Source organism: Astatotilapia calliptera, chromosome 23, assembly GCF_964374335.1.
Source record: "Astatotilapia calliptera chromosome 23, fAstCal68.1, whole genome shotgun sequence".
NCBI classification, from domain to species: domain Eukaryota; kingdom Metazoa; phylum Chordata; class Actinopteri; order Cichliformes; family Cichlidae; genus Astatotilapia; species Astatotilapia calliptera.
The window spans coordinates 35,315,879-35,342,806 of record NC_137443.1 but is presented as its reverse complement, the minus strand read 5'-3'; the positions used below and the strand labels follow the sequence as shown (position 1 = coordinate 35,342,806).

Below are 26,928 nucleotides of genomic sequence, written 5' to 3'. Positions count from 1 at the left end.
GATAATCTTATTAACCAATAATTTCCGGTATAGTTTTCATCAAGGACCTTTTTTCAGACCAAAACAAGGCAATAACTAACTAAAAACTAATGCACGAGAAAAAAAACCTATGATGAAAAGTACTGACCCTTTCATCAGCAAATAAACGAGATGAAAATATTCTGGAGAGATGAGATTCAAGTTGATGCTCAAGTTGGTCTGCCTCATATTAGAGGCCAGTTGTACTGCTCTATCAACAAGGAGCTGGTGCTTTTTGCCCTCTGTTTGTATTTCTAATGCCTTTCTGACTTGTGCTTACAGTGGGGCAAAAAAGTATTTAGTCAGCCACCGATTGTGCAAGTTCCCCCACTTAAAATGATGACAGAGGTCAGTAATTTGCACCAGAGGTACACTTCAACTGTGAGAGACAGAATGTGAAAAAAAAATCCATGAATTCACATGGTAGGATTTGTAAAGAATTTATTCGTAAATTAGGGTGGAAAATAAGTATTTGGTCACCTCAAACAAGGAAAATCTCTGGCTCTCACAGACCTGTAACGTCTTCTGTAAGAAGCTTTTCTGTCCCCCACTCGTTACCTGTATGAATGGCACCTGTTTGAACTCATCATCTGTATAAAATACACCTGTCCACAGCCTCAAACAGTCAGACTCCAAACTCCGCCATGGCCAAGACCAAAGAGCTTTCGAAGGACACCAGGAAAAGTTTTGTAGACCTGCACCAGACTGGGAAGAGTGAATCTACAATAGGCAAGCAGCTTGGTGTGAAAAAATCAACTGTGGGAGCAATCATCAGAAAATGGAAGACATACAAGACCACTGATAATCTCCCTCGATCTGGGGCTCCACGCAAGATCTCATCCCGTGGGGTCAAAATGATCATGAGAACGGTGAGCAAAGATCCCAGAACCACACGGGGGGACCTGGTGAATGACCTGCAGAGAGCTGGGACCAAAGTAACAAAGGTCACCATCAGTAACACACTACAACGGCAGGGAATCAAATCCCGCAGTGCCAGACGTGTTCCGCTGCTGAAGCCAGTGCATGTCCAGGCCTGTGTGAAGTTTGCCAGAGAGCACATGGATGATACAGCAGAGGATTGGGAGAATGTCATGTGGTCAGATGAAACCAAAGTAGAACTTTTTGGTATAAACTCAACTCGTCGTGTTTGGAGGAAGAAGAATACTGAGTTGCATCCCAAGAACACCATACCTACTGTGAAGCATGGGGGTGGAAACATCATGCTATGGGGCTGTTTTTCTGCCAAGGGGACAGGACGACTGATCCGTGTTAAGGACAGAATGAATGGGGCCATGTATCGTGAGATTTTGAGCCAAAACCTCCTTCCATCAGTGAGAACTTTGAAGATGAAACGAGGCTGGGTCTTCCAACATGACAATGATCCAAAACACACCGCCCGGGCAACAAAGGAGTGGCTCCGTAAGAAGCATTTGAAAGTCCTGGAGTGGCCTAGCCAGTCTCCAGACCTCAACCCCATAGAAAATCTGTGGCGGGAGTCCGTGTTGCTCGGCGACAGCCCCAAAACATCACTGCTCTCGAGAAGATCTGCATGGAGGAATGGGCCAAAATACCAGATACTGTGTGTGCAAACCTGGTAAAGACCTATAGTAAACGTTTGACCTCTGTTATTGCCAACAAAGGTTATGTTACAAAGTATTGAGTTGTATTTTTGTTATTGACCAAATACTTATTTTCCACCCTGATTTACGAATAAATTCTTTGCAAATCCTACCATGTGGATTCATGGATTTTTTTTTCACATTCTGTCTCTCACAGTTGAAGTGTACCTCTGGTGCAAATTACTGACCTCTGTCATCATTTTAGGTGGGGGAACTTGCACAATCGGTGGCTGACTAAATACTTTTTTGCCCCACTGTATGTGTTGGCTCATGTGCCTACTCAGCTTGGTGGCTACAATGCCAGAGAGGAACGTTCATGTTTAGAAAAAGTAGGTAATTGGGTGGTCGTTTGATGGTGAAGGTCGTTCATGACTAGGATTGTTCTTTCCTGTCTACCTGTGCAACCTCTGTAGGGTCCAGGTATCATCTCATGCTACCAATAGAGAAAGTGACCCTAGTCAAATCAAAAACTAGTGAACAGTCAGAAAGAAGGAGGAGGGAAAAAATGCCAGTAGCCTCGAGCTGTAAAATCATTCCTGTTTGGGGGTTGTGTCATTGTTGCCGCTTTGGTGCACCAGTGGTTCATTTCATTAACACCAAAGCAATTTAAACTGATTAACACCCCCCCTCTCCCTCTTAACTGACCAGATCTTTATCCCCATAAGTTTAACTGACTTGATGCTATACTCTGACAGGATAGAGTTAACCTCAGTGCATGTCTACAATCATCTGTAAAACATGGTGGAGTCTCTTTCATGGTTTGGAGCTGTATTTCAGGCAGTGGTGTTGGGGATGTTTCCAAAATTGATGCAATTGCGAACAGAACAGTTCCATCAGATTTTGATCCACCATGCTATACCACCTGGAAAGCTTCTGTTTGGCAGCAGCTTCAGTTTTCAGCATGACAATGATCGCAAACACACTGTCAATGCAGTAACAGCATAATTGGATAGATGAACACACAATACAACACTATCAGGATGGATTGGCCTCCCCAGAAATCGTCATGACAGAGTACAGAAGAAAAGGCAGCAGAGAAGCCTGGAGAACTATTTCTGAAGACTACCTGAAGAAATTACAAGAAATCTTGTCTAAGGAACTTTAGGCTATATTGAAGAATAAAGGTGGTGATGTCAGCTGTGGACTTTCAAACTTGTTTAGACCTTATAAGCTGTATACTGTACATTTCAAGAAATTGCTGCACCTATTTCCCATTTCCTTAGCTAAATATGCAGAACAACGGGTTGCTCAAGGCTCTTGCATAGTATTGCTTATATACCTTATATGTACTGCAGGTGATAGCTGAAACAGTCAACGACAGCACAAATGGGCTAGCTGACAGTGAGAACCAATAGGTTAAACATCTAGCTAGCTAACTCCATAACAATTCAAGTATCTTTTTAAAACAACCATAAAGGAGCTCTTTATGAGACAGAAAGCCTACATGTATGATAACTCACCACGCCTGAGCTGCTAATATCTGCCTAGCCTGTGCATCCAGCTACAGAGAATTTTCAACTAGTTTTCACCAGAAATAAACTTAAGTAACATAATTGATGGAATTAACATGCTCCTCAACCTTTAAATGCTCAGTTACTACAGTATGCGGCAAGTATTGCTTTTATTTGACGTGTATGCCCTACTGAATATTGATTTGTCAGTAACTTGTAAGGGAAAACACACTTTGCCTTTTGAAATTGTCTGCTTTTACTTTCTTTAATAATTCAGACAGCTGCACTTAGAGTGTGTGGAACTGCAGTAATTTATGACTCCGACTGAGCTGTAGCTGCTTTTGCTTCACCCATAAGGAAAGAGCAGCAAAGCGTTAAGCGTAAAGTGTTTAGAAGTTGGCAGAGGTGCACTGTGTTTCCTGCCAAAGTGTTTAGCTTTTCCTCTGCCTAATGAAATTCACCAGTAATCCCTTATCGCAATCTAACTACCCTCCAATTAAAGGTCTCGGCCTTTGGCCTGACCATGCCCAATTTTAAACACTACATACAGTCTGGAGCACTACCCATCTGCCAAGTGAACACCTAGAATGGAAATACTCAGGTCAAGATGTGATCTGCCGGCCTACTGTTACGCAAGAACAACCCAGGCTTTCAGTTGTGTTTGTGATAGTCAGCATAATAAGTTGTTTTAATGGAATTTCAGCTCTTCTTGTGTTGTATTAATAGATTTAATGTGCATAATTGTCTTTTTCATGCCTCCAGAAATCTCTTGATGAGGGAACAACACTTGGCTGCACCAATTTCACCGTGCACGCCTCTTTAAAAGTTGTTTATCACTGCCAAAGAACTAATCACTGTTTTCTGTCCCCAGTATGAAATATGCAGCCTTTGGAAAGCATCAAAAGTAAAGAATAAATGCAAAATGAAGGTGTCTAGTGTAATTGGGCCCTCCTCCCTCATTATTTTTCCTCTCTGCAGATAATTCCTCTCCTTGTCTCCCACCTTAAACTTTCTGCTTCTCAAATGCTTTCCATAGTATTCGCCAATCTTTTCCAAATCTTGACATGACCATGATTAAGTTTTTGTTTTCTCTCTTTTCCTTTCACCATTTTCTCCTCCTCAAAGTTGTTGTTAGTTTTTTTTGTTTTGTGGGGTTTTTTTTTTTTTGGGGTGGGGGGGGGGGGGGGGTGTTAAAAGAGGGCCATGATAGATCAATGTTCAGCTATGCTGCAGTATTCAACATGAATCAGTGTAATAGCCAGAGATGTTACACGGTTTTCTCTCTGTTTTCATCACAAGTGTGATGCAACACATTTTGGTTAATCTGACTCCGTCTGGGTCCGGCTGCTGACAGGGAAGCTCACCCCTGACCCAGAAGTGTGGTTTAAACAAAAATAGACTAAAAAAATCCCCCCCTCCAGCACACACGCACACACACACATTTTACAGACATACTAGACAAATTCTGCTCTTGGCCTCAAGCCTGCAGTCTAATCAAAAAGTGCTAGAGAGGCTCTGCATCAGCTCCACACACGGGGAGCTACACATAATGAGTGATGACAGGGTTGTAACTCACTCTAATATGTTAATAATCTACTCTGCTGTAAACAAACAGGGTTTCACTTCCACTTTGAATGTCATCATATTAAGAGCAAAACACTTAAATCAGAATAATCTTTCCTGTCTGTCTCTCAGATGCCTATCCTGTGTCAGAAGTCGTCTACACTTGGACTGAGGGAGCTAAAGAATCTGTGGTGGTGGCAGAGGATGGCTCCAGACTCAATCAGTATCATCTTGTTGGACAAAGTGCTAACACAGAGGATATACACACAAGCAGGGGTATGTGCTATTTTAATAACTCTGTAGTAATAATATTAACAGCAGTGTGCTTCTATTGCTAGTAGCAAAGTATTAAGAATGGATGGATTAGTGAAATAAGTTGTGGCAGAGATAAAAGTAATATACTTAATCCTAAATGATGGAATATTTTGTGATATTAGGGGAAAAAATAGAGATTAGGTAACACAGCAATATAAGAACTGGAGCCCCAGTAGACAGTTACTGTATAGGATACATAGTACAATAAAAACAAAAATAGGATGACTTAACTATTACCGTTGAACACAAATACAAGCTGTCAATGGGACAAACACTACACCACTCATTAATAAGGATAGAAATATTCAATAATTTTCTAATTATTAACACACACAACAAATCCAATACTGCTTACTTGATCATGCTACAAATTACAGGAGTTTTGTAAAGCTTAGTTTAACCAATAGTTTAGTTTAACTTAGTTTAGCCCATTTGTGTAGGCATGTAAGGATACTTACATATGTTGCTGGTGTTAATGCAGTTTAGCTACGCAACAAGCTAGCAGTTACTGTTTCTAACTCGAGTACTGGTTATTAGTGGAAGATTGTATTCATACAAACATAGTATTACAACATTGTCTACATGTCCACATTTAATATGGGAACTTTATTTCTTCATCATAACTGTGGTGATACAATGGCAAGCTAATGTTAGCTTCATCGCTTCAGCTAGCATCACAACAAAACTGTAAATATTCAGTGGCATCAAAACTGTACCTATGAACTAGGTTGTTTTGAACAACCTATAAAATTTATCTTTTGGCAGGAAAATGGAAAAATAAGTAGAGTGATTTACTGAAATATTAGCAAACATAAATGAAAATACAGAATAAGGCAAAAACAGAGTATGCATAAAACAACAAGTTGAAAATGTCAAATATTTGGTATGAGCGCCTTTATTCTTCAACATAGCCTGAACTATTTTAAGCTAGCTTTCTTTATGTAGTCTTCAGGAATAGGTCTCTTGAAGAACATTCAAAGCTTATCTTTGGATGTTGGCTGTTTTTGGTTTGTTCTCTGTCATGACGCCACTCTGCTTAATGTTAAGATAGGGGCTCTGGGGAGGCCAATCCATCACCGATCATGTTCCATTGTGTGTTTATTAAAGCTGTTGCCAATCAGATGTTTTTTAAATGTATTGTTTGGTCGATGAAAATCTGACAATACTTTGCTGCGCTCATCATTCTATCATTGAGAAGATCCCCAATATCACTTGCTTGCTTTGGAGCAAGTGGCTGCTTTTTGTTCAGGCTTTTTTGTCCGGTGTGTTTTATCGATGACTGTAGGCACTTACACTTACACTATTATGTTGATTACACATAATAATGACAAGTTCAACTGAAACCTTTAAATTTGCTTGGATTCATCACAGCATAAGACACGTTGAAATAATTTTGGGTCCAGTTTTTGTAAAGTTTGGCCCTTCTTTTCCTCAAAAATGGCTTGAGGCTATCCTTGACACTGGCAAACAGCAAATGGGCCAATTTCCATGTTGATTCTGTGAGGACATTAAGATGGTATTCATGTCCTGTTCATCTTCTTTTGTCCTACACTTGTCTAGTTTCCTTAAAACACAGTGTACGAGTGTACGAGTGTACGTGATGTAACATTTGGCATTTTCAAACACTTTGTGTTTGAAAAGCATCTTTTTACAAAGAGCCCAAACATACCATTTAAAATGAGTTCATTGATGACCCATCTGTTTCTATTTGTGTTAGTTGTTTTTTATTTATCGGGATTCACTCTTCGTCCATAAACCTCAACTACTGTACAAAAACAATTAAAACCATATGATGTTATAAACTACTTGTACCATCTGTTATTTAAGTAATAATTCTGAGTTAGCTCTTTTTTACAGGTGTAGAGACCTTTGTCAGCATATTTGTTTACCATCAGAGCAGATTTAATGAGACAGATGCAACTGAAATGCCGACGTTTAGCTTTAATTTAAGGATTCGGACAAAAATATTGCATCAGCTGTATTTATATACAAACTGCCCTATTTTCTGGAGCTAAAATATTATTGGGGAGTTGACTCTGGCTTATTTCTGTATTTTTTCACAAGTTAAGCAGGTTAAAGGTCCAGAGATGATTCCAAGTGTGGCATTTGCATTTGGAAGTTGTTTCTGTGAACTGAAGCAAAGGTTGAAGGACCTCTTAAGGCAAAGAGAATATTCTATCCTTAGACTGGAAAACAAACATATCTGAAAGGGAGCAGAAACTTGTCAAATCAGCAGTTCGGCTCTTGCTGAGAAAAAAAGAAAGCATTGGAGAGCTCGTCAACAGAAACAGGTCCTTAAATCCATAAAAGACAAAAGTGGTGGATGTTGGCAAGATCATTTCCACGGGAAAGACAAAAAAACCCCCACAGGATGCACCAAGTTTGGAAGTCACTGCATTGATTGCAAGATGCAAAACATTTATGTTTAGCTAGCCACGCTAGCTTGCTGGACAGATGAAAATACAGCAGAGCTGGGAAGAAACAAAAGGAAAAAAGATCTAAAATGACTCATAATCTGAATAAAGTAGAGACAATTTGATGCAGGGGTACACATAGCTTCCTATGACACTAGGTCACAGGTGTTTGTTGGTGATTTGACAACACAAAAGTGTACTGAGCAGTGTGTGTACACACTGAGCGACTTGCAGTCAAGTTAACTGGATGTCATCTCAGCGAACAGATGAACAATGAGCCAGACCATGCTGACAAAAGTAACCCAGGAGATTTTGAAAAATATAAAAAAAAGGTGGACTATTGTGCAGGCAGCAACTAAACACTGCTACAGTAAAAGCCTCGGCGGGAAACCTTTTCTCTGCTGATTGGCCACGGATTCCAGACTTCAGGAAGTCATCATCAAAGGATCACTGACAAAGTTTAAAAAAGATTTTATTACGATTATATTAAATTATTGCACTACATTTAATTCTCTAAAAAAGGGACGGTACATAAGAATGTAATTAGTTCATTAGTCAAATCTATATTTTTTCTTAACCCCTTAACATCTGGATTTAAGAGGTTAAATTCAACTTTGGGTTAATTTAACATTGATTGTTCAACTTCAAATATGTTGTGTTGTGTACAAACATTATGAAAACTGTGCCACTGTTCAAAACTTTTTTTAAGTTATAAAATTTTTAAAAAATTGTTAATTATTTATTATTTTCATTAAATAAAGAAACCTCAATCAGAACATAGTGCAAGCATTGCATTGTGTATTTTTCATTAGCACTGAGGTGAATTATGTTGCACGGTACGAATTAGTTAAGGTGATGTAACTAATTCTAGATTAGGGAAGATAAACACTGTAGGGAGAAATGGATGTGCTGCGAGGTGGAGAGGAAATGTGGGAAACATTATCAGTAGTTAAGAGTCAATGAGTGGAGGCTAGTGCAGAGTAGCCTATCCCTCTCACAACCAGCTGTCTACAGGCTCGGACAGCCCTGTCAAACAACACTTATCCCTGCACACACGCACACACATAGAAGCATGCGCGCACATGCACACATACACAAATCGAGAGAGACCTGAGTCCTAGGGTTAATCCCCCATCCAACCACCCATCAGCTTTTGCATAAGAAGATGACATCACAGCTCAGTGAGGGATTGGCTGGGTGTGTCTGTGTGTTTGCTGGTGTGTGCATTTGTATATTTATCTTTGTATCAAATGTCGTCACTGTGACAGTCACACAGCAGGGTCATTGTGACAATAAGCTGGAGGACCAGAAGTTACTTCTTTATTGTGGGGGTTAGGACTTTAAAGTTTTTAGGCTTTAAGGTGAAGCGTTAAACCGGGTTGCTTTTACAGGAGACATTTTACTTTAAGGTGATTATACAGGAAACGATTTAAGTGAAAAAATAATCATGATAATAACAATTTAGGTCTTTGCCAAGCTAGAGTAAAAAAAAAAGTGTGTGTGTTTGTGTGTGGCCTGGGATTGGACGGCCTCACTTTGACACGTGGGGCTGGTAGGGTGTGGTGTGGGTGTTGAAAGTCATCTGCTTAATACTCTTATGTAAAACCAAACTGTAATACACTTTCCTCTAGTATCTAGTAGAACCGTTATTAAAAGTGTGGATTTCCCCTCCTTTTTTTATTTGCGTACCACAGCTCTTTAAATATTTGCTTGGTGACTCAATGGTTTAAGTGAAAGGCTAAAGCTCTTGTTGGTTAAAGGACTGATGACTGCCTGGCTAGTAGGTTATAACACTGAATGGTTTGACATGTTAATTAATGTGCTAGTTAATGGTAGAAGCTAGTAGCTCACAGAGTAACTGCATGTTTATTTCTAGGATCTACTAGGTTGAGGGTCAATTTTAGCCCAAAAGTGTAGATGACACTTAATTTGAAAGGTAAGATCTTAAAATTTCAACAGCTTAGCATTTGGTTAAAACAAACCCAGCTCTAACCCTATGACAGGTGGATGTGAAGAGGTTAAATGGTGGCTTCTTGCAAATGTGAATACTTTTGCAAGAAGCCAAGAGTTACATAAGTCTAGTTTCTAACTGCTGCACTGAAAAGCATTTAGTTGACTACACTGTAAAAAAAATGTAATATAAAAGTATGTTACTGTATATTTTACAGTTTTGTACTGTTCTTCTAGAATATCATTAAATACACATAAATAGGTTGTGATTTTACATTTCAAATGTAAATCAACGTAAAATCACTGTAAATGTAATAAAACATAATTTTCTTGTTTTTTAAATGTATCTGTCTGTACATATGCATATTTAGATTGTTAAAATACATTCACAAATGTATCATAATTTCACAAATATTTGTCCGTTATTTGAAAGATTGAACTGTTTAATTCAAATGTAATGCTATGGAAAAAATAAAATGATTCTTAACTTTTTTTACATCAAATAATAATAATTATTATTGTTATTTAGGGCAATTGTGGCTCAAGAGTTGGCAGTTCGCCTTGTAATCAGAAGATTGCCGGTTCGATCCCCGGCTCGGACACTCGTTGTGTCCTTGGGCAAGACACTTCACCTACCACCTACTGGTGATGGCCAGAGGGGAATTATAAAGTGGAATTGTAAAGCACTTTGAGGGTCTCAAAAAGCGCTATATGAATGCAATGCATTATTATTATTTAAACCAACTGTTAACTGTATATTTCTGTACATTTAAGTATTATTATTCATATTGCCGCATTCATTGACCTTGTTTATAGGTAATTTCATTGGTTGATCACATTAAAATGTACCTAATTTAATGTTTAAAAGCACTTGAAAAAGGCAAAATCCCATGTAAAATTAGGGCAACAAACTGTATTGTCATTACTGAAAATAACTGTATTTTCATGAGAAAGTTATTTTCTGTTATTTTCTGTTATTATTTTGGCGCCCCAGCTGCCAGAATATTACTGTTTTTTTTAGGATTTTTTTTTTTTTTACGGTGTAGTTGATTCTAGAAACCTGGTTTAAAGACACAGTAATGTAGTTACAGTAAAAGGAAAAAAATGGTGAGAAATTCATCCACTGTACATGGAAGCTGTTTCACTGATCTTTACAAACCTGTGTTTACATTTAGGGCCAATTACTGAGTTATGTGCTTAACCTGTTAATATCCACCAGGTCGCTAGCAACCTGTTTTTGACTTAGAGTTTAGTGTAGGTTTAGCCACATGCTAAATTATGTGATTTTCAAAAATTAGTAAATGGTCTACTTCAAACTATTAAAATTTGTTTAAAGCATCTCCATTTGGATCATTTTTTGTTTGCTTAGTTGCATATTTCTGCCACTAACACCACCCAGAAAACCCTAAAGCAGGTGTAAGTGATTTGAGTTTTTGAACAAATATAAACAAATCACTTGTACTTGCACAAAAATTGTTCTAAAATATAGCCACCCAGCCCCCAACTTAACATATAGAGGGCTGAGGCTGGATGTAGACCATGTGGCTGTGCACATGGGTGTGCAAAAAGTCAGAGCAAACCAAAATAGCACAGTATCTAAATTTCTTGTCAAATGAAGTTGTAAGAATGTCGCATCATCCAACCCTTTGGAGATAAATTAATCCAACCGATTCCTTCTCATATGGCTGATCAGATATAAACAATATATACTCTAAGTATAATAACTATGATACAGTATTTATGTTCATATGTTGTATTTGATAGTACTAATGATATTACCCAAATCATCGAGCCACCATCTGGTGTCGTGCCTGCTACCACAAAAAGCTAAACATTATCCGAGAATTCCATTTATCTCCAGGACCAAAGGCGGTAAATCATTCATGCAGCTCAAAGCTTCTGTCTGGAAACTGCCCAAATCAGTGGTGGAGATTGCTGATGAGCTTGAGCTCTGGGGTCACATTCAGCCCAGAAGGTTAATTTACTGTTTATATCTTTGACTCTCTCACTAATAACTTTGACAGACCAAATATGACACTCTAAGATGTGCCAGATCTGAGCTCTGGTTTTTGATCTTGCACTTTTCCCTATTGTGTTAAATGAAATATTGAATGCAGTGAACAGGTGTTACCGAGGGTGCAGTGACAGATGGGAATTAGAGGTTCTACTTTCTGAAATTTTCTTTTCTTAAATATATATAGCAGTTGTTCTGTTACATGGTCCTAAAAGTTTGAAGACCACAGTAATACAAGTAAATCTGATCGCCTCAACTGAATGGCTTTAGTCCAACATGTTAGTATGTAGAGTAATAGTGGAGGAAAACATTTCAGTCTTGTTAACAAATAATTTTATAGATGCAGTCCTAACCTGTAACATTGCATCTGTCAAAACCTTTATGTCTAACTGTATGCAGGGATACAGTTTGAGATTTAAGATTAACCTCGTTTGCCATGTCCACCTAGGGTTACGGTTTGGGGGGTTTTTTAGCCACAAGCAAAAGGACACACTTTCAGAGAAGAATACACTTTGGCATTACAGTTTTTCAGTGAAAAGCTTTTCAACTGGGCCTTTCCAGACAAGAAAAAACTTTAACAAATTTGATCTCTAACCATAACTCCAGATGGGACCACCTGGTGGTTGCTAAGCAGTTACATTTAGTAATATTAGCTATTTCTTGACAATGAACATTGATAATGAGTGGCTCCATAATACAGTGGCTTATACATTTGCCTAGCAAGCCAGATATTCCTGGTTTGAGTCTGAGAGGAAACACGTCTCTCGGTTGTGTCAGGAAGGATATCTGGTGTACAGATCTGCGAAAGCAAGTGTGTGGCGCTACATGTTGTGACCCCTTGTGAATACGGGACTAGCTAAAAGTAGCTAATGAACAGTATTCATGACATTTTGTGTGTCAGATGCTGGATGGTGTTTGACTTTAATTACAACACTAATCTGAGGCACTCCCCCTTGAGGATGTGAAAGTGGAGATAAGTGAGGGAGTTTTTCTTTAAAGACCTGACATCTTTAGGGTCACGGCTTCTTCCGTCTCAGATACTTTCCTTAAATAACTCCCTGACTCTAAAAGCAGATAAGGCTTACTCTAGCAACAGTTACGTCTACAGTTTGCAGGGACCTCAGGGCTTGTCAGGAACCTTTGCGACGTCAGTGTTGGGACAAAACGCCATATCCTGTGAACCTCTGAAGACCCATCTGGTCACCAGTAACCCATTTAGGGTTAGGAATGGGCTTGGTGTTAGCCTTAATGTCTAGCAAATATCTAATGAACAGTTTTTTTTAGTTTGTATCTTAATACTTTTCTTTTAAGGTACTATAAAAACACTACCACTACCCCTCCCATTATGTCTAACCCTGACACTTGATGCATTGACACTGACTTACCGGGTGTTAAGAAGTTAAATGATCTAGAAGGACATTTTCCAGAGAATAATAAATCATTTTAAATGCTGTGCACACAGCTTTGGCAAAACAGGGCAAAACAGTTTCCCTCCAACTCACCAGTTTACCAGCATGGCTGCATTGTTGCTTGACACAAAAGGGAGTTCCCCACAAACACTGTGAAATACAGATCCTTGGGAGAAAAGTAAAATCCACCAGAGGAGCATGGTCTTCCTCTTTCCTTTGCCCCCGGTCCTTTCAGGATCCATGCATCAAGTGCAAAGGTAACCCTTTGCAAGGGATGTGTCTGGATGATTCCAGCAGGTGTAGAAGTGGACTGGGTAGTTGTGAACCAGGTGGCCTGGAGTCATGAAGGCATCAGAAGGCCCGAGCGATTAGGTAGAAGAGAGAACTAAGCATGCTGGGGAACTCCAGATCGAGGCATGGCAGTGACAGTGACGTTGATAAGTGTGCGTAGTGGCCGTTCGTCCTCAACACAGGGCAGCTGCAAAATAGAGAAATTTCCCCCGGTTTTAAGCTGATGTCAGCTGATGAGTTCAGCGCGCTTTCTGAATTGCTTTTTCTGTCCTCCCCAAGCCAGTCAGTTCCATGAAGAGCGTTGGAGGTACCAGAAAAATAAAAAGAAAGAAAAACAACATAAAAAGAAAAAAAGAGGTATGCAGATATATCTACACGGCTATCCCCCCTCCATCCCACCAGTGATTAGAAGCAATGAGTGTCCGTCTCCGTGGCTTAGAGCGTGCGCTGAGGTGTGTGTCAACAGCTAGAGATCATCCTTCATGTGTGTTTGACTGTGTCTACGTGTGTTAGAGCCTGGATTGGCAGGGTGGAAAGGGGCGGGGTTTGGAGCTCAGCAATGGATCCCAAGACAGGAAGCCTCAGCACCCCCCTCAACCCCCCCCCCCCCCCCCCCCTGCTTTTTAACTCCCTCTCTTTGCGCTCACTGATGGCAGGATGCAGATTGTAACCAGGGATTAGGGAGGTTCAAAAATCCGATTGTGCCTGGAGAAAGCCTCATGTATTACTCTGTTTGTGTGTGTGTGTGTGTGTGTGTGCGTGCGTGCGTGCGTGCGTGCGTGCGTGCGTGTGTGTGTGTGTGTGTTTGTGAGGGAGAGAGAGAGCGGCTTGTGTACGTGTGCCCCAGTGTATGGAATACAGTCATTAGGTTTTTCATAGTTTACCAGCACCTGCAGTCACAAACTGCTGCTGGCAATGGAGATTTTTATTTAAAACCCTCAAATGCAATCTTCTGTTGTTTAGCAGAGTATTCTGTCCTCCCACTTCCCACCTCTCAACACACTTTTTACCTCCCACTGTCATGGCCCATTGTTGAACCCAGACATTAACTGCATAATAATCTATTCTCGTGTTCTCACAGTAATTAACACCACTTACGCTAATTTTTCCTTTTAATAACAGACCTGAAGTCAGGTTCATTTTGCTGTTATGTTTAACTGAAATGTTCTCTTTACACATTTTCACCAGTCTCCAACACCTCTGATTATTTCATTAGTCTAATGGTAGAATAGTGGAAAGAAGGGGAGCTTCTCAAATGACACTTTTCATTCCTTTTATCCAGTGACTAAGCACCATTGCAGCCAGTTTACTTGTTTTTTTGATCACACAGCTGGTAGTTTGTTCTAAAATAAAGACATGCCCAATGCGGTAGACTAAACATCTTTTGTTCAGTAAGGAGGTCAAGTCGCACATTAATAATTCCTCTATTCTCAAAGTGCATCTTTAAGTAGATATTTCTGTTATTAGGACGCTGTAGTTTGTTGTCCTTATCTAACCTTATATCCTTTTTATTTGCTTCTTTCCCCTCAGGACAGTATACAGTGATGATGGCCCATTTCTTCCTGAAGAGGAAGATTGGATATTTTGTCATCCAGACGTATATGCCATGTTTCATGACTGTAATCCTGTCCCAGGTGTCATTTTGGCTGAACAGAGAGTCAGTTCCTGCCAGAACTGTTTTTGGTGAGTGAAGCTGCTTACGTACTAATCCTTAAAAAAAAAAAAGTAAAAAAACTTCTTATTTAACTGGGTAATATTTCCATCATGCGCATTCATACCAGGGAGAATAATAACAGTCGCTCACTGAGCAGCAGCACTGCACAAGCTGACAGTTAGGAGTTATTAAAGTGCCCACCTTCACTGAGTGAGGCCAGTCTGTCATTTGTTTCCAGCTGGCTCATAAAAACTAAATTTAAAATCGTCATGTCTAACTTTGTTTGCACCCAGGGGTGACCACTGTGCTGACCATGACCACCCTTAGCATCAGTGCGAGGAACTCGCTCCCCAAAGTGGCCTATGCTACAGCCATGGACTGGTTCATTGCCGTCTGCTATGCTTTTGTCTTTTCTGCCCTCATTGAGTTCGCAACAGTGAACTACTTCACCAAGAGGAGCTGGGCTTGGGATGGCAAGAAGGCTATGGAAGCACAACACCCTAAGGTACAATTTGTGGGTACTTTGATACACATTTAAGAGTTTATCCTCAGATCATCCAGAAATACCAAAATCGCAAACTTGGCTATGACCTGTGGTTATGAAATATTAGCAGTTGGTTGCAGGGCCTACAAGTGCGGCAGTGTATTTGAGACATCAGCTAAGTTATTACAAACCAGATTGCAAAAAAGTTGGGACACTAAACAAATTGTGAATAAAAATTGAATGCAATGATGTGGAGATGGCAAATGTCAATATTTTATTCAGAATAGAACGTAGATGACAGATCAAAAGTTTAATCCGAGAAAATGTATCATTTCAAAGGAAAAATATGTTGATTCAAAATTACATGGTGTCAACAAATCCCAAAAAAGTTGGGACAAGTAGCAATAAGAGGCTGGAAAAAGTAAATTTGAGCATAACGAAGAGCTGGAAGACCAATTAACACTAATTAGGTTAATTGGCAACATGATTGGGCATAAAAAGAGCTTCTCAGAGTGGCAGTGTCTCTCAGAAGCCAAGATGGGTAGAGGATCACCAATTCCCACAATGTTGCGCAGAAAGATAGTGGAGCAATATCAGAAAGGTGTTACCCACCAAAAAATTGCAAAGACTTTGGAGTTATCATCATCAACTGTGCATAACATCATCCAAAGATTCAGAGAATCTGGAACAATCTCTGTGCGTAAGGGTCAAGGGCGTAAACCCATACTGGATGCCCGTGATCTCCGGGCCCTTAAACGACACTGCACCACAAACAAGAATGCTACTGTAAAGGAAATCACAGAATGGGCTCAGGAATACTTCCAGAAACCATTGTCAGTGAACACAATCCACCGTGCCATCCGCCATTTCCAGCTGAAACTCTACAGTGCAAAGAAGAAGCCATATCTAAGCAAGATCCACAAGCTCAGGCGTTTTCACTGGGCCAGGGATAATTTAAAATGGAGTGTGGCAAATGGAAGACTGTTCTGTTGTCAGACGAGTCACGATTCGAAGTTCTTTTTGGAAATGTGGGATGCCATGTCATCCGGACCAAAGAGGTCTAGGACAACCCAAGTTGTTATCAACGCTCAGTTCAGAAGCCTGCATCTCTGATGGTATGGGGTTGCATGAGTGCGTGTGGCATGGGCAGCTTGCATGTCTGGAAAGGCACCGTCAATGCAGAAAAATATATTCAAGTTCTAGAACAACATATGCTCCCATCCAGACGTCATCTCTTTCAGGGAGACCCTGCATTTTTCAACAAGATAATGCCAGACTACATTCTGCATCAATCACAACATCATGGCTGCGTAGGAGAAGGATCCGGGTACTGAAATGGCCAGTCTGCAGTCCAGATCTTTCACCTATAGAGAACATTTGGCGCATCATAAAGAGGAAGGTGCGACAAAGAAGGCCCAAGACGATTGAACAGTTAGAGGCCTGTATTAGACAAGAATGGGAGAGCATTCCTATTTCTAAACTTGAGAAACTGGTCTCCTCAGTCCCCAGACATCTGTTGAGTGTTGTAAGAAGAAGGGGAGATGCCACACAGTGGTGAAAATGGCCTTGTCCCAACTTTTTTGGGATTTGTTGACACCATGACATTTTGAATCAACATATTTTAACCTTAAAATGATAAATTTTCTCAGTTTCAACTTTTGTTCTGTGATTTATGTTCTATTCTGAATAAAATATTGACATTTGCCATCTCCACATCGTTGCATTCAGTTTTTATTCACAATTTGTTTAGTGTCCCAACTTTTTTGGAATCCGGTTTGTATCATATTCCACAAGAAACAAAGGAAGTGTTGCAAATGATTGATTATGTGAAATAACAATATTGTTGTGTTATGTTTTGTTATCTGACTGGTGCAAATGGTTATCTAACCTTATTGTGGAAATGACAGTCTTCACTAGTGGGGATAGTTACAAAGCTTTCTTCATTATGAATGAGCACACATCTTTTTATTGAATATTTGAAGAACCAGCAAAAAAAACAGAATCTCTTGTAGAGGACATAAAGTCAGAGATAGAAACAACAAGGAGCAGGTGCATCTAGCACAGGTAGAGCTGCTGCAAAAACCCACAGAGCTCAGCAGCCAGCGCAACAAATTCTGGATCCTTGGCTTTTAGTTAGCAGTTAGCATTAGCAGCACATGCTGCGTCCGATGTGAAAGTACCTTTATGCTGCGCACTGTGACTCACAGCCATGATCCCGGGTCAGCCCCGACTTTGTGTTAAACGAATCCTAAAGTATTTCTAACCACTGATATACCAAAACTTTATCCTTTCAACAGCTACTGAAAGTTAGGGGACCTAGCTTCTATCGAATCGTACTTGTACTTAAAACTTGAGTGCAGAGTTTCACACGTATTTTTTGGCTAAGTCCACACACACACAAATTCTTTTTACACATACAAATCTGTTTCACACACACACACACACACACACACACACACACACACACACACACACACACACACACACACACACACACACACACACACACACACATTCTTTTTACACATACGAATCCTAATTTACAAGTACAAAACTGATTTACAAGTACAAAATATTTATGACCACAATTTGAGCCCACACAATTTCACTGACAAAAAAACTGAAGCACAGTTATTTATTTGATTATTTGTCAGATCATACCATAAAAAAAATCCAGAAGAAATTCAGTGACTCTACTCTAGGCCTCTAGGCTTATCTGAGAAACAGTACTACTTACTCTGTGGTACTATAGGGTTTTAAACAGTCTTAAGGTCATTACACACCGAACACACTGCAAAAACACCAAAGTGAAATTCCCAGTTCTTCGGATCCAAACTCGTTGTGTATTGTATAAACAGGCAGATCACATTTCACATGCACTGTGAAAAAAATTAAATCATTATAAAGCAATGATAAGCTGTTCCTGATGTTTCTGAACAAGAAAAGGAAGAAACTGAGATTCTGGGTTCCTCTAATTCTCATCAGGCAACACCAGGAAGAATTTCATGGTTTGATCCAGGAGTTGAAGCTGTATGACGACCACTTTCATACATATCTCGGGATGACAGCGGAGTAGTTTGAGCTGTTGTTGGCAGAGTTGAGACCACATCTGAGGAGGCAAAGAAATAATTACAGAGAGCTGATTGTATGTACCGTACTGGTGTGCCAAACATAATCTGATTGGTCAGATTTCTGCTTTTGGATCAGAAAAAGCAAGCTTGGTTCAAAAAAATAAATGCCGCAGTTTTGTCCAGCAAAATCACATCCGGTGTGTCAAGGCCTTCATGCCAAACTAATCATTTTCTGCCTTTAGCTACACAGTTAGCAAACAGATATTAGAGCAGTGTTGCATTTACGTGGCACTGAAGCAAGTGAACTTCAGTATAAGTGTTGAAAAAAACAGTTAAGTACATAAATGCACTGTGAGTCATCAGGATGTTGAAAGTCACTTCACAGCATGGATTACTATAAATTCTGCTTGGTTTAGTAATCCCAGTGATGTCTAGGACAACCGCCAGGCATCTGTTAACAGCTGCACTAAAACATATATGCACAGTGCAGTCATCATAAATAAAACTCAAACTGACAGAACACCAGTGGAAATCATGCTGCTAACTGATTGAAATTCAATAACTCAGCAGCCCACATTTTACCAGAATGTTCTGCCAGAAATATTTCACCTCAGTAAGGTCACTAATCACTCCAGACAGAACGAAAAACACAGATTCTTCTCAAGCCAGAAAAAAAAACTGTAACAGTAGAGCAAAATGAGGCTTGTAACTAACATTCTACTCAACGTGCTCTGTCCTGCCATAGAAACGAGACCCGATGGTTCTGTCCAAGAAGCCCAACAACGTGTGCTCGGCAGGTGTCAACTACACCCCCAACCTCACCAAGGACACGTCCATCTCCACCATCTCCAACACGACGTCGGTACACCTGCGTTCTGCTGAGACCAAGACGATGGACCCCAAGAAGACCTACAACAGTGTCAGCAAGATCGACAAGATGTCGCGGATAGTGTTCCCTGTCCTCTTCGGAACCTTCAACCTCGTCTACTGGGCCACGTACCTCAACAGAGAACCGTTGTCGAAAGGAGTTGTCATCTCAACGTAATCGCTCTTCTTATTGTTCCTTTTTTTCAGGGGCGTGGGGGGGGAGGGGGGGGCAGTTTGTGTCAGGGAGAAGGGAAGGTTGAGCCTAATAGAAGAGGGGTGATCCATAATGAAAGCAGCCATTGCTACATCTCTCCCTCCAGACTAAACAAATGTGAAAACAAAGAACAAAAACTATACTCACCTATTTAGATCAAGCACTTTGAATGGATGCAAGGCTTCACGATTCCCTTTCCTATTTTTCATGGCCTAAAAAACTGCATTTTAAGACTGCATTAACAGGAGAGAGGGTGCTTTGCTTCTTTCTCATCTGTTCTGCTGCAGTTTGCATGATTCTCACCCCCAAAAAGGGAACATGGACTCCTCTTTGTCTTGAACACCGACCATGTATATGTCAGTCATTGCTTAAACTATGGGAGCACACTTGGTCACTGCTACCTGTAGAATTTAACAAAGTAATTTAATGCTTCATGTTCTTACTGCACTGGGCTCATAAACTCTGCAATCTAACTCGCATTTGAATTTTAAAACATGATTTTAAAATGTACCTAATTCCGCGCTATGAGAAAGACGCATCTCTCGAGATTGATGCTGCAAGTGCATTAATAATGTCGTTTTATGTCTCCTTTTTAAAAAAAAAAAAAAAAATCTTGCCAATTCTTTTCCTCTGCCTAACGCAGAGGGTGCTTGTGTCTCTTGTTGTACATCTTTACTTGAAGATTCAAGAACTGTTGCTGCAGGCCTGGTTTCCCAAAAGCACTGGCAGTAAGAGTCTCAAAGTAAAATGTGAGAGGAAAAGAAGTTTTGAATTAAAAAGTCATCATTTAGGGCCAGCAAGAATGTTTGAAAAAAGTGGGTTTTTTTTCTGGCCTACTTACACGAGGGTGACTGGACGGCTGTGGCAGATGTGTTAACACAAATTAAGGATTGGATATATGTGATTTAACAGAATTTTGAGCCTGGGTCACTCAGTTGGGAAACCAATATGCACAGTTGAGATACCAAATGGAGAGCAAGTCACATACAAATCAGGACAGCGATGTGGACAGTTTTGGGACTGTCGTTCAGAGATGTCCAGACACGCACCCTGCTAATGTGTCCACAGAGAAAACCAGACTCATGTACAGTTCATAACCCTGTTTTGGTTTTTTTAAAAACTGCTGGTGAAATTTACTAAATGAGTACTGTGACAATTTTGTAAGGCACTGACACAGCTGCTATGTATTTGTAAGTGTTCCATTTCCAAATGTGGGGAGGAAAGTATGTAACGTAATCATATGAATGTGGTTTTCTAAGGCTTGCGACAGGTAATTTGCTCCACACTGTGCCGTTATTTAACACCGAAAAGAGCATGCCTTATATTGCACCTGGATGCGATAGTTGTCGCAAGGAGCATTAATTTATGTGGAATGCCAAGGGGAGACGTTATCAGAATGAGCATGTAATTGGTTCGGGTATATGGCTGTGACAAATCTTTGGATCTGCCCTGTCAGCTGCTCACGCTGAACAGTTCGAGCCAAGCCCCACATATTTAGTGTATTTTGATATAACAAAGCAGAACATGCCGCAGAGCATCGGGGGCAAGGAGAGAATTACAAGATGTATACAAGCCATGGCTGTATAGCTGGTAGCAAGGTTAGTTTTTTTGCAGTGTGCAGAGCTGTTTGTAGGTTTTTTCATCGTGTTTCATCAAATAGGCAGCGGGTCATAGTGAAAATAGCAGAGAGCTCAAAAAATAAACAAACTCAAAAAATACACATTGAGCTCTGTAACATCACAAATCGACTTCATACATTTTGTCTACTTTTTAAGTTCTGTCCCAAAAGTATTTTAAGAAAAACTGTAATGTTTGTCAAAATGTCACTTTAACTGTGACGAAGGTGTTGGAGGTGTTCCTAAATATCAGGATTGTGCAGGTGGCTGTGAGTCAGATTCTTTCTTTTGACTTTAATAAATACCTGCAGACCCTTATGCAAAACAACACATTGCACGGTCACAGTACCGTCCTGGGTTTGCAAGTCGGTTGGGATTTGACAGTTAATAATGTTTTGTGTTGTGCGACACATCCTGCACATGGGCTGTTAAACAAATATTTTAGGTTTATAAGGCAGAGCTGGTTGTAGTAAAGTAATAAAGCAGTCTTGGGCTGCGTCAGCCTTTAAGACGACAGTTTCTGACGCAAGACTAATCATTGACCTTTTTAGTAGATTACCTGCAGAACCTGCAGAGCTCAGTTCATGCTTTGCACAAAGTCAAAGTATTCTGGGTCATTTAAGCATCTTCTGAGGCTGTTGGAAAATGTTAACTCCAGTCTACAGTGTGTTTGTGAAAGTGAAGTGCTGGGGGGGGAAAAGATGATTATTGTGTCATGTTTCTGGATTCCAGCAGAGCTATACTAGAAAGAAAACCTCACGCATATATCAGCAACAGGAGACAGAAATTCAACAGCTCAGCAGCTAACAGGTGACCAAAGATTGATTGTACCATGAACTGACTCATAACGGTCCACAAAAGTGAGCAACACAGCAGAGCTCTGTCCTCTCAGAATTACTTACTATTGGGTTCAATCGATGGGCTCAAGTTTATCAAAATTGCACCCTGATTTGCATTAATTTACTTCACCTCCGCGAGCTAATCCAATGTCACTGGACTGCATTGGTTTTTTTTCTCAGAATGTTTCTCTGTTTTGAAAGCTTGGTTCGACGAGGCCTTTAAGCTGCAAAGAATTTGGGGAAATAAGGCCGAGTGTCATGAGAGAATCATGTAAATAGCCTTTTTCGTTTTCAACGTAAACAAAAAGACAGATTGTCACATTTGTGTTCTGAAGCCCTTAGTAGAAAAAAAAAGCCCAATGTTGATGTTAATGATGTTATTGTCTTCAATATCTTTTTTCTTCTGTGTACATGTGTGAGTTTGTTTCGTTCTTGTGGCTTGTAGAAGAGCTGATCAAACGTGATCTTTGGACTGATTTGTATTTTATATCTACAGTGACTTAATTAAAGTGACGAGCACACATTTTGTCATTACAGCTCAAGCCTACCTGTTGCACAGCATGTGTTGGTTTGTGGTGAGACAAACTCAGGAATAAGAGGACCCCATGCTCCCAACAGAAATATCAGTTGTTCATATCTATCATATGGATTTTGAACACCAACCTCTCTCACCTGCTGCTGGGAACATTGTCCTCAAAAACTTTAGGCCGCTAAGCAGATATTTATACACTGGCTTGGTAAGAAACCATGTAAATAAGGGTGACATAAGCTGCTATCTGCTTTGCATTGTGTACTTAAGGTGGACTTAAGTGATTTTATTTTGACTTTGTGTGCCAGGATATGCTGTGGTATTTTCGTGCTGTTTAACTGATGAAGCTGTCATTTATGGAAATCTAAGATCCAGCTTTCTGTCAGATCAGACAATGTTTCAGTTTCAGTGCAATGGCAGCCAAGTACAGGATACAGACGAGACATCTCCCCCCCACCAATCTGTAATCTGTCTGTTCCTCGACTTCCTGTTTGTATCTGACACATTATCAAGTAACAGTACACACTTTCTGTCTGTGTATTTCTGATTAGGTCTGCAGTAGTTGAGTTCTTCAACAAGTGTGTTTTTTAAACTAAACAGTTGTTTTTATTGAGCTTTATTTAAGCCTTGTTTTCTAACATATAACCAAAGGAACTATTACTGTAAAAAGTCACTGATAATGTCCCTGACAAACACATATAGCCTTCATTATTTTTTCTGTGGACAGCAGCTTCAGTCTGACAGAAGTTCACTGTATGGACAAAGGTACTGGGTCTCACCTGTTATTCTTTGAATGCTTGTATTTTCAGTCCCATTGCTTCAGCTGTGTAAAATCTAAAGAATCTAGGCCTGTACTCTTTTGTGCTTTTATTTGGGAAAGAATGGGTCTTTCTAAAGAGATCACTAATTTAAGAGTGCTACTGTAATAGAATGAGACATTGCAGCAAGTCCCTTCATCTAATTTTTTGTACCTTTCAGAAATTCCTCAGTAAGCTGTAAGTGGCATTTTTGCAAAAGTGGAAGTTTTTAGGGACCACAGCAACTGAGACACCAACTGGCAGGCCACGTAAAGTTAGAGAGTGAGGTTGCCAAGAGCTGGGGCATATAGTGCATAAGTGTAATCAACACTCTGCTGAAGTGCAGAGTTCTGAACCTCCTCCAACATTACCATCAGCACAAAAAACTGTATAGCAGGAGCTTCGTGCAATAGGTTTCCATGCAGCGCAGCTCCTGTAGGTAGCCCAGTACGTTTGTGCAAATAGTGTATCTCTACAACTATTAGCTTGTCCATAAATTTGGCTAATATGGTAATATTCATGGAAAATTTACAATAACTTTGGTGATCCTCTGACTTTTTCTAGTGCTGTCATCAGATCAAAATTACTGTGGCTGGTGGGTAATATATGGAAAAAATAAAAATAATCCTCCAGTCTATAAACTAAAAATAACATGAAAGTTCAAAAATTTTCAAAAAGAAATTATTTTGACTGTTTACAGGCTAAACAAATACAGCTTACATGATGTTATACCAGATTATAAATATCTGTACCCGCTGCTAAATGCCAGCATATTGGCGTCATCGTTGTTAGCATGTGGATATTAGCATTTAGCTGCATGTAGAATAATAGTAGGCAGACAGATGGATGAACACTTAAATTCAATACATTATAAATCCTCTGATGTTCTCAGTAATTTAATAAATATTTCTGACTGATAACAAGCTAAAATAACATATATGTAAAGTGGCCTTTGTTATACTCAGCATTTATGTGTTATGTTTGATAATATTTGTCATCTTTTTATCAATTTCTACTATTAGTAGCATGCTGGCATTAGCATTTTACTGCATGTAAAACAGTGATAGGCAAATAGCAAACAGTGACCTTCTGAAAAATTAATGAATTGAAGAATGAATTAATAAATCTATGTATAAGCATATTATACCATATTATTAATCATCTGAATAAAACAATGCTAATATCATAATAGGTTTTTAATGCTAGCCAGCTAAATTAATACAACTAACATGATTTATCTGCCTATTAATATTACACTTATTAGCATCAACCTTTTAGCTCTGTCGGTGTTAGCATACTGTACTTGATAGCTACATATTAGCTACATATAGAACGTTGACAATATTTGGCAAACAGACAAATATAGGATTTTATTTTTTCTGCTGTAGAAAACTCAATCATATTAACTATAGGACATCATATATTTAATACTACCCACATTGTAATTCTGTCATTTCCAAAAATTCGGCAAAGCTAATATTATGTTAATATGCTAGGGGCTGAAAGAAGACAAGTAACTCACGTATATCAGCTCATTCACGTGAGCTGTCAGGTCAGAGGATCCCCATAGTGCTGAAACCTGGTAGACTTCCTCATGTCTGTGCACATCTTTCTTGGCGTAAACCAATGCACCCATCCATTTAACTATCTCTCTTTCTGGCCAAGAAACAACCCCACCCGCCTTCCTTCAGCCACTGTGACAGACTCATCTGCCATACATCTGTTAGAATAAGGGATTTAGTTCTGCTTAAGTTGCTTTCACCCATTCAAGGAAGCCCCTTACAGCAAAGGGCTTCTGTCCAATTTAAGCCCTGACTGGCCCAGCCCTCATGACAAACACTTGTTTTTCTCAGTGTGTTGTCTGGACAGCTGTGGCTGATGCATGTTAGGAACAAACTTAGGGTTGATTATATGCCCTTTATCCCAAGCTAGCTCATGGGCAGTGAAGCTGACTGACGCTTTGAACTCTTGGCTGGGGAATTTATTGCACATCCAGCAGCTGGTTTAAAGGACACTTGCGGAGCTACGATAGCAACAGTTGCCTGTTCAAGTAAGGCTAAAGGTGACCAATAAAATGCATAAAGTTGCTCATGTTTTTTTTTTTTCAAGAACTTTTTACAAGAATATTTACGAAGAACCCATCAAACAGACTTTTGCTTAATTTTGCAAAAATGCAGCAAAGCCATTGTAGCTGGGCTTAAAAACGTATTTGTGTCACTCATTCTTTGTTTTATGTACTGTATTTGTTTTGTGTATTATACTGATAATGATCAAATAAAAAGGATTAGCAAAGATGCTATATAGTACATTGCAAACACTACTGTAGCTCAAATGTTGCTTTGTTGAATCCTGATTAAAGCTGCACATATAAAAGGAAATCTGACACTGGTATGTCTGAATCATGTTTGATTGTCTATTGATATTAAATGCTTTGATGAACTACTTAATGCAATTTGGGTCACTTAGAAACATTATTTTTACAAGTAATGCAAATTTGCTTTAATTTGATATAATGTGAAATTCATCAGAAAACTTTTTCTTTTCCATTTTTTTTTAGTTTGATCTGCCTAGTATCTAAGAGGGCATACAGAGGCCCATTGTCACTGTGTTTCAGTGGCATATGATATGCTGTGGTATTGTTTTCATAATGATATGGTAGATGATGACATGTGTTTATATTTTCCCAGTTAATGAAGCTGTCAGAGGTTTTAGTTTGACAAATAAACTCTTTATAGCTTAATTAAATGGGACCTGCTAAGCAAAAGTCAGCTTGTACTGCTCTATTAGCGGAGCAGTACACACCTTTATGTTAACCCCTCAGCTTTTCAGTTTCATGCACTGAATAACCTTCATTTATTAGGGCGCACGTCATTGTTTTCCCATACAGCCTTACACACAGTAAGCCAAATGGATTGCTGTGTGTAATGATGACATATTTCATCTGAGATAAAATCTTTGGGAAATGGTTTTCCTAATGATCAGTCGGTCTTTTGCAACAGACAGTTATCAGCCTAGGCAATAGCTTTTATCACTTGTTATCAGTCCTGCACATATCAACAACAGGTGGTGTCATCCACCTACAAGGTGGAGACTGTTTTGCCCGTCTAAATTTAAGTAATAACGAGGAACTGTCAAGCAAATTTGCCTTTTGGACAAAACTTACATCATTTAAAAAAACAACCTTTTTATGTTTACACCAGAAAAAAGATTGTGCTCTGTATAAACTGATCAAGTACATTTCATTTGACCAGATTCCACTGAATTTTATATTCTTCTGATATTTCAAAATTACATCGAAAATATACATGTACATGTAGTTAAATAAGTCAGCATATGGGCATAAAATATTTTGAGTGTTGGAACTAAAAGTCCTTTTGGTATGTGTACAAACAAAAAGGTCCTGGTTTGGGATAAAATGCACACTTTTCAAATATACATCACACATTGCAAAGTAGAGATGGACCGATCCGATATTACGTATCGGTATCGGTCCGATACTGACCTAAATTACTGGATCGGATATCGGCGAGAAATAAATAATGTAATCCGATCCATTAAATATCAAAAAAGCACCTCACAAAACTTGCGACATGGCGTAACTCGTCTCATAACCGTAGCACGTTGGAGCAGTGTGGTCACGTGATACAGCGGCTGCGTGTATTTGTAGTCTCGCTACCAAACCAGCATTTCATCTCCGAGGAAGTTATCCCAGAGAGAAGTAAAGCAAGTGTGTAAGTTCCTCTCTGAATGTTTGTAAAGCATTCCCACGTTAAGCTTAACAACTGATATATGGAGCAAGTGCCTCTCTCTCTC

General features: G+C 39.5%; 3 protein-coding genes across 4 annotated transcripts in view; 2 read left to right on the top strand and 1 right to left on the bottom strand.

Moving 5' to 3' along the window:
- LOC113016986 (gamma-aminobutyric acid receptor subunit beta-3-like) overlaps positions 1–13,796 on the bottom strand; it is a 97,101-nt gene extending 83,305 nt beyond the window's left edge. The window contains exon 1 of one of the 2 annotated variants that reach the window (XM_026160232.2): positions 12,847–13,796. In XM_026160232.2, coding sequence (XP_026016017.1) covers positions 12,847–12,995 — 149 coding nt within the window. In that variant the 5' untranslated portion in view covers positions 12,996–13,796. The remainder of the gene's footprint in view (positions 1–12,846) is intronic. The other variant, XM_026160233.2, reaches the window with a different exon arrangement.
- LOC113016987 (gamma-aminobutyric acid receptor subunit alpha-5-like) overlaps positions 1–25,493 on the top strand; it is a 46,906-nt gene extending 21,413 nt beyond the window's left edge. Inside the window, exons 7-10 of the mRNA XM_026160236.2 lie at positions 4,784–4,927; positions 14,575–14,727; positions 14,992–15,203; positions 18,999–25,493. Of these exons, the coding sequence (XP_026016021.1) occupies positions 4,784–4,927; positions 14,575–14,727; positions 14,992–15,203; positions 18,999–19,298 (809 nt within the window). The 3' untranslated portion in view covers positions 19,299–25,493. The remainder of the gene's footprint in view (positions 1–4,783; positions 4,928–14,574; positions 14,728–14,991; positions 15,204–18,998) is intronic.
- LOC145424226 (uncharacterized) overlaps positions 1–26,928 on the top strand; it is a 474,743-nt gene that overhangs the window by 394,961 nt on the left and 52,854 nt on the right. The window lies entirely within an intron of this gene.